This window comes from Marmota marmota, unplaced genomic scaffold, assembly GCF_001458135.2.
Source record: "Marmota marmota marmota unplaced genomic scaffold, marMar, whole genome shotgun sequence".
Taxonomy (NCBI): Eukaryota; Metazoa; Chordata; class Mammalia; order Rodentia; family Sciuridae; genus Marmota; species Marmota marmota.
The window spans coordinates 12251147-12262092 of NW_026000142.1; the positions used below are offsets into that span (position 1 = coordinate 12251147).

General features: G+C 42.5%; 1 protein-coding gene across 1 annotated transcript in view; it reads right to left on the reverse strand.

Moving 5' to 3' along the window:
- The window catches only part of Wnt2 (Wnt family member 2), a 43038-nt gene extending 34780 nt beyond the window's left edge, over positions 1–8258 (reverse strand). Inside the window, exons 1-2 of the mRNA XM_015488274.2 lie at positions 7374–8258; positions 5097–5323 (exon numbers count right to left, since the gene is read on the reverse strand). Coding sequence (XP_015343760.1) covers positions 5097–5323; positions 7374–7456 — 310 coding nt within the window. The 5' untranslated portion in view covers positions 7457–8258. The remainder of the gene's footprint in view (positions 1–5096; positions 5324–7373) is intronic.
- Positions 8259–10946: the final 2688 nt, after the last annotated feature.

The window sequence follows — 10946 nt, forward strand, 5'->3', positions numbered from 1 at the left end:
CTGGGAACAAATCTTTACTCCTCACACTTCAGATAGAGCCCTAATATCCAGAGTATACAAAGAACTCAAAAAATTAGACAATAAGAGAACAAACAACCCAATCAACAAATGGGCCAAGGACCTGAACAGACACTTCTCAGAGGAGGACATACAGTCAATCAACAAGTACATGAAAAAATGCTCAACATCTCTAGCTGTCAGAGAAATGCAAGGCTCTTTTTAAATATGAATAATCTCCATCTTCAATTTAGACATCTGTCAGGACACTCTTCTTGAATACAAATTATATATATATATATATATATATATAAAAAAAGAAGGCCTCACCCAGCTTCTGGTTTTAATGAATTTTGTCTGCATACATGCCCAACATTCACCTTGAACCCTAAATGTCCTAGAAGAGTGGAGTGTGGCATCTATTGCCTTAGTTTCTTCATTCATAAAATACAGTGTGAATTATACAATTCTATCATTCAATCAGTAATTTGGTATTCAGGATATCACAGCTTCCCTGGGGGCAAAAACCTTCTGAGATGGGTGTGGTGGCCCATGATTATCTCAGCTACACCAGAGGCTGAGTTGGGATGCCAGGAGTTCAAGGTCAGCCAAGGCAAAACAAATCTGAACAAAACCCTTCCAAACCTCCAGGCCCTACTGAGGACACCCATGTGCTTTTAAATTACAGACACTGAAATACTGAATTCAAAGAAATGGGGGCTGAAGTAGGAAGAGAATTCAGGCAGTAACCAGCCCCTGGTGTTAACACTGGAGAGCTTTGGCTTGACATCAACTTTCACAAGTAATTGAGAGATTGTTGAAGGCAATATGCAATATCCTCGAGTTACATACTATGTCTAACTATTAAGGTGAATTTACTTTCTTCTGGAACACCTGCACTAATCACTGGTATTGGGTAAAAGAGAGTGAAAAGCTTTTCTTTGGTTTTTCTGGAAGGAAACAAATTTACCGCTTATAATTAGACTTGGGCAAGAACCCTTTGGGGTACTTTCTTAGAATTGTTCTTTATTAGAGAGCAGGCTACTTTCACTTACAGGCTGAAAGGGACATATTTCAGTGCAATAACTACATTAAATTATTTTAATAATCTGTAGTAACTCATAACACCGTGTTGTGGTATAGTGACAGATATAAGGCTCTTTAGGGTCTGTGTGCACCTCGTTTTTCAAGTGGAGCTGTATTTCATTGTTATTAGCATGCCTTTTTATTAATGGTTCTGCAGCAAATATATTAACAATCAAAATAGAAGCTGGATGAACTAATGCCAATGCTAGGCAAAAAGCAGAGAAGCATTTGGTGATTCAATATGTCAAGACGAGTGTGACTTTTTGAACCACACAGCTGGGAGAACAAACCACCTTTTCGCATCGAAGCCCTACTTGTTTCCGTTTGTCATTCAGTGCTAAAATTTATTATACATCCCTTGCAATATTTGCTCTGCTAGTCTCGTTATTAAAAATAAGGAAAACATACCTACAGCCTATTAAATGGCACTTACCTCAGCCTTCAGAAAATATCTCCCCCAAACCTCTAACCATCAAAAAAGGAATCCGTCGTGCCCTATAGCTAGGTAAAATCAATTAGAGGAATATTTGCCATAGGTAGCAGGTTGTGTTCTCCAGAGAGGAATGTATGGTCCTGGGAGCTGTTTTAAAGGGTCTCAGCTCACATTATAGGGATTGCAGATATTCTAAGTGGAACTGAGTTGTTGTGTTTAAAAGGTGACTAATAGACGCAAATGTGGCTTAATTCATGTAGTAGCTTTTGAATACTTAAAATTTGTATTATATCCATTTTAAAGTTTAGGAAAATACCTTGTTTATAGTTACCCCCAGTTATCTTCTGAAGTTTGGTTTTGTATTTAGAGTATGGTGTCCATGTTTAGAGACACTAATAGGGGGGAAATTCCTATATATATTTAACACTGTTCTTATTTTTTTAAGGAGAAAAGAAGTCTTAGGAAGTAGTCTTTTAGGGGAAAGGAATGAAAGCTGTAGATGAGCCTATATTAGTGACCAGACAGTATTTTAAAAGCAGTTAGAGATATACTTTCTAGGAACAAAGTTCATTCTCACATAACCTGCAAAAAATCACGTTAACTTGTTGGTTAAAAGGAAAAAAAAAATCACAATCTGATACATTTTAGAAATAATTACAAAAGGAAAATTATCACTTTTCTGAATATCTTATAATTTATTACTCAAATATATTACTAAATGGTTAGGGTTTTTTATTTATTTAAATAAAAATTTAGCACATTGACTCGACTTTTCGTTTTACCTCCAGATGTAGATATGGCCTTAAGATGTTTTCAGTTAAGTGTTTTGGATGAATCACTAAAATGCTATGTGTGAAATAGTAGCACATTTCAAGAGTTGGCTTTGTAACAAAACAAATTTTGATCTGGGCCTCTTCTTAAGGGGAAAAAAATGATTCTTTGTAAGGCCATCACAAAGCACAACAAAATCCAAATATAAATGGTGATATTTGTACTTCTTCATGTGTCACTATTGAAGTTTCTCTTATTTGGGGGTTAAGATAAATCACACAATGTCTATTAAGTGCATAGGCACAGTTTTTGTTTGGGTTGGGAGATTATTCCCTGGTAAGACAAACACTAGAAACTGGAGTTTCTGGAAGATCATGGGTTGGTTGTTCTACTCTGTTTTACAATTTTTGTTCTGATGTTTTGGTTTTTTTTTTTTTTTAATTTATAAGGATGAGACCTAATCACCTTTTGTTTCTTGAGGCCTGTTCTAGATTTCTGGAGGTATATTCTTCTAAGAAAATGTTTGGGTTTTCTCTGCCCATGACTAGTAACTGTCTGTTGAAAGAATAAATCACAAATATTCCTAAAAATTGTTTCATCCTACTCTAACTCTCTACAGCAAAAGAGGTGAAAGTTCTCCATTTTCCATGGTCATGGGATATTTTAGTAACTCTCATGTTCTCCCTATAATGGTGCTGCCCTTTGCCTTTCCTATTCATCTGGGAGCACATTTAGGTTTCCAGAGAAGAGTTCTTCATAGCTCTTAGATGTAAATTTCCCTCCAAGCAATTAATAGTAAAAAAAAATCTTTGGATAGCCTCATTGGAATTTCATGATTATTTCCAAGATCAGCTGCTTTAGGCCAAATTCAGTCCTCCCACAACCAACACAAAACCTCATTGACAGTCACAGAAGTTTGCATACATTCCGGAAAGGAGTCTGGCCTTCAGTGAAGAATGGAAAGAAACTCTGTGGCTGAAGGTTCTGAGTTCTGAGTATTTTGGAAAAGTATCTAGCCTCCTCTGAAGGAGGAGACACAAGTTGAAGTCTCTTGTGTTCCAGAGGCCTTAGAGTAGGTCAGAGTAGATCCATTGCCTCCAATTCTCACCTTGTCTCTCTCAGCAGCTCTACAAAGTAGTTTATGAATGAATCCCCAGCTTTGGCAGAAATACCATCTTTGGGATCACAAATCAAAATTGCTTTCTCTGATTTGTGATAGAAAGAGGTTTGTTTTTTTTTTTCTTATATAGAGACATCTTAATGGATCTAAAAGTGAGAAGTGATCATTTTATAAAGAAGAAGTGCATTCAATTAGAAATCATTGAACAATGGTTGTGGAGCACTTTGAAAATGAAAAATCTCATGCATCTTAAACATTTAGACCCTGAAAATAATATATTACAAGAGGACTTGTTCTAGATATTTGCAAATTCTTTTTGACAAGGCCTAGCACTTCAATTGATTCACTGGTGAGCTAATCTAGGTGAAGTATTAAAATTCCATGAAGCTGAAATTTACTATTATCCTTTCAAAAATGTGCGATGTCATATCGAAACTCCAAAAGGAATGCAGAAGAATATAGTTCTTAAACTAGAGAATAAAATTGCAGAATATCGCAGTAAATTAACTTTAGGGATACTCTAAGAGTGAGAGTACTACGCCCTTGGGGGATTTTAGAGACATTCAGTTATGCATTTGGCCTCATAAAACCCTGGGGCTGTGATGATTACATGATAGAAACACCCTGTGTTAAGCATTACCAAGTGCACAGCCCAGATGAATTTCTTAGGAATGGGGGTGAGGGTGGGCAAAAACAAGTGTAAAGTTCCCTTTTGCTGGGGTTTGCATGTAACCTTTCATGTTTTCAGTCTGATTTCCCAATAGTAAATGAGCTGTGCTATTTCCTGGAGAATACTCATAATGCCAGGTTAATAGATGGGTAAATTTAGATGTAAAATCTGATTTGCATCTAGTGTTTGTTCTCTGGTTGTGTACTAGCTAGTGAGCTACTTTCAATATTGGAAGTCTGAAGAAGTTTATTTTGTAATTAGATAATGTCTAAGTTTCCTACCAAGGAAAAATAAATTTATTTATTCATGATCTTCCATAAAAAAATTGTATGTAGCTGGAAAATAACAGGTGCTTACTACAAGTTCATCCAGTCATTCACTGTAATGAATGAGTGGGGCCTACAATGTGTATTGCTCCAAGCAAGGCACCAGGAATACAAGCTAGTCTCTTCCCTTATGGAATAGACAACCTATTGAAAATAATGTCTAATTTGGATACAGAGCAATGCAAGTCTGAGTAGCCAAATTGAAAGATCAAAAAGTGGTGAGGTGTGATTTGTCTTTGTTTCTAAAAGACATTTTCAATACGTATTTTTTGTAATGATGACAATCTTTGGCTAATACAAGATTTGAGCATTCGACCCTGACCTGCTCAAAATTCAAATCCTGAAAGTTCAAATTCTGAAAGTTAAGGACAGAAGTGAAAAGAGTCCTGTGGCTGCCACTTTCCTTCTGGAGACAAAATCTGAACCTGGAGGGACAGGCAGGGTTGAAATAATAAAGAGTAAAAAGGCTATTGCCTGAGGTACTCTATTCCTACATTAGGACTGGCATCCATAAGGCTTTAGACAAGTTCCTTGATTTCTCCAGGCCTCATCTGTAAAATTAGACAGCACCAAACTGACTAAACAGGATGCAGAAAAAGATGAGCAGGACCTTTGAAAGACCAAGTGAGGGCAGGGGTGTGTAAGGAGAAGTCCATGAAGCAGGGCTAAGGCAGGAGTGGGGAATGAACTTACTTCGAAGCAGGACCCTGCCGAAGAGGCTGTGATCCCTATCCAGGGTGTTGCAGTTCCAGCGGTGCTGGCGGAACTGGTGCTGGCACTCTGCTGTCCACTCAGCCACACCCAGGCCAATGGCACGCATCACATCTGGGTGTCGGTGGCACAGCTGCCGCTGGCGGCTCACCAGGCCTGGCACATTGTCACACATCACCCTGGAGGAACCACCTGTAGCTCTCATGTACCTGTGGGGGATCAACACAGAAGTGAGCACAACATAAACAGCTAGGCGAGGCTCAGTGTTCCCTAGTAAATCAGGGTTTAAATATGGATTCCTTATTCTTTTGGTAATATTGAAAAGCAAGGACTACTTAATTATCATCAGTAGGAAAGCAGGCAAGAGAAGTGTGGTGAGTGATGTGGAAGACACCCCCAAATGAAGTGGTGACTGTCTCTTGGACAGGAAGCAGGGACCATCAGATGATGCTCAGGGCAGGGTCACAGAGGCAAGGTCTGTAGTTGGGAAGCTGAAAGCAGAGTCGGGGAGAGGCAGTGTGTCTTGGGAAGAACACATCAGAACTTCTTCCAAGAAGGCTTTACTCTCAGTGACCAGTGTGTCTGGACTTGGCTCTGGGAGAAGCTGATCTTTAAAACCTCCTTGCTCTATTCATTTGACCTAATGTCTAATAAACCATCTATATCTGTCTAATCAACACCTGCTGGGTTCTTATGTCATACTGTGCTCACACACATGCCACTCTTTCCTTACTAAAAAAAACTCTTTAAATATTTCCATTTTCTAGCTCTCTTTGGCTTGCATAGAAAACCTAGGGGAAAAAAAAAGTTCTTTGTATTGTTATTAAGGACACTAAATGTTTGGAAGAAGCAAACAGTGTTATAGCTCCATAAAGTACTTTTTGAAAAGAAACTTTAACAAAAAATTACATCATCATCTCTACCCAGATGTTCTCTATTAGTTGTGAAATGTTTAGAAAGGTACCTTTTATATAAACCCAAGCTGCCATAGGTGTCTTTTGAAGCGATCAAACAAGGAGAATGTCTTTTTCTTGTATTTTCATTATTTTATATGATCATAAAATCGTTACAGCTGTGACTTCCAAAAAATATATATAAGTGACAGCTGAGAGACAATGTGACAAAATGCCTGAGCAATAAATAATGTTTATACACTCATGGAAACAGAAATGGTCATTTTATTGAAAAATGGTCAGTCTGATAAATCAATCTTTGATCTTATGTCAGCAATGTCAAGGCTAAATGTCTTAGTGTTCAGAATGAGCTTAAAAAGGAATTGAACCGCCTTCTCATCAGTACTTCTCCCTGCTCCTTTGAAGAGCTCCAGTGTCTTCCTAAAATGTTCTCTTCTTTAGCATTTCATTTGGCTGACATTCCTTACTGTTGCCAAAGTCTAGAAAATAGCCCATGATAACCAATCTTTCTGAATCATTATTTTAATGTCTGTTATGAAACTTTCAGGTGCACGGAAGTTACAGTTCTCAATTCCATCTCTTTCCAAGATCAGCAAGTGGAAAGATAGGGAAGAGTCTGGATGGGGCGGGAATCTAGTACTTTTAATGATGCTAAGACCTGTTACCATTCAACATTCCATCATTATGCAAAATAAATAAATCACAGATCAGCATATCAACTGAACAACAAAAGACTCTCAAGGTGACAGTTTTGAACAGCATAATGTCTTAGATACCTTAGGGTTAGTAGTTTGCATCAAGGTGATAGTCTCTACCTGGAGGCAGCAACATGTTCTTCTGCCTTGCTGGGTGAAACATCAGGAATGTGGAAGGACGGGAAATAACACAAAATCACAGGCTTTGGACTCTACAATCCTTGACTGACTGAATTGGTTTATCTTAAGGCAGTTTTTTGAGGACGCGGTATGAGGGGGGGAGGTTGTAGTTTTCAAGATGAAGTACACACACACACACACACACACACACACACGCCTTTGCTAGAGCAAGAGACTCGCTAAGATAAGAAATTGGCCGATTTTGCTGTCGCTAGCTCAGCTGTATCCAAATAATCAAACATTAGGGATCTTATTCGAGGGGGCATGTGATTCTTTGGAGTTGTCAAAGCCGAAATGGGTTTCCAGAAAAGCGAAGGAGGGAGCAATAAGAGGGCAGCAGTGGGGGCTCAGGCCGAATCCACAACTGCCACGGTTGCAGGGAAGCATCGACTGGAGAGGTCTGTGTGACCAGTGTGGTCCCCACTCCCATTTCCCAAAAATCCACTCCCCGTTGATATGCATGGACTTACCACCATGAAGAGCTGACCTCAGGGGTGAGCCAGGTCAAGAGCAGAGGGAGCCAGAGCCAAATTCCACCGAGACGGGCGTTCATATTAATCCCCTTGAGTCCGCATCAGGTCAGACTCCGTGTGCGGGCGCCATGCGTGCCCCAGCAGAAGCGCTCAGCGCCGGGAGCGCCTCGTCACGGCTGCCGGCGCCTCGCCGCGCCCCCGCCCCCTGCTCGCTCGCGTCTGCTGCGAGTGGCGAGACTCCCTGATAAAGTTTCAAAAGACGAGCCCAGGGAGCGATAAAGGGCAGCCCGGACCGCCTCGCCCACAGCCCAATTCCCCAGGCACAGCAAGCACAGGCAGTGCAAGAGCTCTGCGCGCCCCTGTCGGTTCTCCCCGCGGAGCGCAGCCCAGAGAGGGGGCGCTGCGCCAGGCGGGGCTGGGGGCACCAAGCTTTGTACAGGGGTGGATGAAATGATGGCAAAAGATGTCTGGGGGTGAGGGGAGGCAGGGGAGGAGGAACACCTCTGCGTGGCTGAGAACACCGGGGAGGCAGGCACCTTTAGGGAAGCTCCCTACCAGAGAGCATCAGTGGGCTCCAAACGTGCTTTCCAGATCGGCGAGGCTTCCCTAAGGCAAACAAGTCCCCAATGAAGGGGAGGTAAAGGACATTACTCTGTAGAGGATTTAAGAACCCAGAGATGATTTCCAACCGATTGCTTCTCTTTTCTCCTTGACATTGGGAGGAAGTGAGCACTTGTAAATTTGGAGCTGCCTTTTCTATGCGGGGCAAGATTGGGGATAGAGGGGCTGGGCCTCTGGGAAATGAAGACCTATAGTCTGGATTCCTCGGTGTTGGGAGCTCGCAGGGAGAGGAACCGGGAGGGTTCCTGACCTTCGGGACCTCACCCAGCAGTTTTGGCCAAAGCGCTGGGGAAGGTGCGGTTTTTTACGCACATCCAGCTCCTCCCCAGCGCTGTAAGCGCAAAAGATCACGTAGGGAGGACCTAAGACAGCCAAGCCTTCACGGGGTCTAAGCCTCAGGTTGAGTTCCACCTCCCACTGCCCAGGTGCTCAGCCCAGGTGCCTTGAGGAGGTGAAAGCACCCTTGACCCTGGCCCCTGAGCCCTGTAGAGCCAAGAGGGGGGCTTGGCCCATGGGTGGAGCATCTTGAACAGCATCTGGCTTGTAGCCCCGCCGTTTATCACCGGAAAGGAAGGAAGACCAGGAACTCGCAGCGGCCATGAACTGTTCCATTGCTCTTTTCCTGGGGCGGGGGACCCACCACCCGCCTGGGGAGCGTGCCCTAGGGAATATGGAGTGTGTATGCGCGGCTGTGAGGGCGGTGGTGCCTCATTGTTCCCCGGTTGGGGCGGGGGCGTCCGGATAGGAAGCACAGGGGTGGGCGGGCTCCCCCACCCCGCCCACCTCTTGGGCCAGGACCCTCAGAATGTCAGCTGTAGCCCAGAGCTAGCGGGATGAGGCCTGGAGGAGGCAAAACCCAGAGATGCCAAAAACCTGAAAGATGCTGTCATCGCCACCCCCTTCCCCCACTCCGGGTCCCTGGCAGGTCCGGCCTCTCCCAGGCTGACCCAGATACATCCCAGTTTGGGTCCGGAAAGGGAGGGGAGGGAAACAAGCACCGCGCCACCCACGACTGGGGAAGAGCAGGGCTCTGCGCCAACGCCGCTCCATATCGCTGGGCTGCAACCCAAGGGAAGTTCTGCTCGGTTTGTGCTGGTCGCGAGGGCCGGGAGATGGGCATGTTTCTGCTCAGTACGTGTGTATGCTGGTGGGGGAGGGGCACGATAGCACTAACCTGGATTACCTTATGTACCTCTATGATGATGCTCAGGAGCCTCCTTCCTCTGTGAAGCAGAGAAATAAGCTAAAATTTACCTCCACTTGCTTTCGTTCCACAGCTTCTTGACGTGAATCCAGGCACTGGGACGAAGAGAAGAGATGGTTGGTCCCTCAGGAACCATAATTTGCCAAAGTTTCACTTCTAGCAGTGAATAAAGCAGGGGTGTGAATGTGTATGTTGGGAAAGGTAGGCAGCTACATGCTTCTCTCATGGAGAATGAATTTTTAAACTTTATTAGAAACTCCAATTCGAAGTTCCACCCATCTCAGCACATCATGTCCTCACAGCTCAGGGGTGTTAGAAATACATGGAGCGTTACCATCAGCGGAGAAGCCCTTCCTTTCCGCTCAGGGAATTATTGAGGGAGACCTGCCCTTCAGTTGATGGAGGCCAATGGAATGACCTAAACCTGAAACAGATCTCCTGGAAAAAAGAATGGACCATTCTCAAAGCTAGTTAAATCTGCTCCAAAGAACTTCATCCTGGGGCAGGTGGTTCTGGGAACTACCACAGGTCTTACAGAGAAGAAATCAGTTTGGGTAAAAGGCAAAAGACTGAAAAAGTTCAGGAAAATCTAAATCCAGATGTAAAAATGTTCCACCCAAACACCCCTTCCTGACCTGTCTAGAGGCAGTCTGGACCAGATGACTTGTCTCTTCCAGATCTGTGATTCCATTTCCCTCCCTACTCCACCCCTATTCATTTATGAGCCATTACTTAGCCCCATACAACTTCTCTTCCTACCCAGTAGTCTTTATTCCCTTCTCATCTGTACCTGTTCTCTTTTGTATCTTTTGAAGATGGGGTATTCACTAGGACAGGTAGTTGAGAAATGCTCCAAAAAAATAGGAAGAAAGAATGATACAGCAAACTTCACTTCTTTTGCAATGGAAACTTCCAGTCTAAAGAAGAGTTAATAAATAATGAAGCAAATTGCATATGACTTCAGCCTAGCTATAGCAGATGATGAGGTAAGGAAAGACTGAATTTAGAGTTTCTTTATGAATTTAATATATGATTTATTCTTCAATGAGAAATATCAGAATTGACTATAAGATTCACTTACAGTATATAGAACCCATTTTTTTTTAGATTCATATTAGTTTGCTTGTAACTTCAGTATAGTGTTGCAGCCAAATGAGTCAGTCTATTTTCTTAGTTAGATCCATTGTTTGTCCAATCTCCCAGGGCAGAGAAAGAGAACTAATTTACTACCAAACCATCTCCACCCTTTAAAAATGGAGTTACTTCTTCAACCAAATAGTCAATTGTCTTTCATTCTGAACTGGTTTCTTCCTAACGCAGTAGGAAGAAAGTACTGACTTTCAGTATAGCTACTCACAAACCAAAGGAAAAGTTGTAATTTCAGCCATTTAAATCTTAAGTGTGCATTTAAATTAATGTGCACTGAAAACGTTGGTTTCCAGCTCTGAGAGAGTAACAGTTATCTAATATGTTCAACAGGAAAAGAACTGTAAAACTGGGCAAAACTCTACAAGGCATATCTTTTCAGGCATTGTAGAGTAGGCACCACATGGCTGTGATCCTCAAGAGAAAGAGAACACATGAGGTGAACTCCATAACATCCTATCATATGTCTTGGTTTTTCTAAAGAGCACATTTGTTTTGGGGGATGTAGAACGCAAGCTGAGCAGTAGTCTCAGTTGAGGAAGGAGAGAAGAATTTGAGGCTGCTGAAACAGCTGAAATTGGCAGAGTAGTATTTCTACA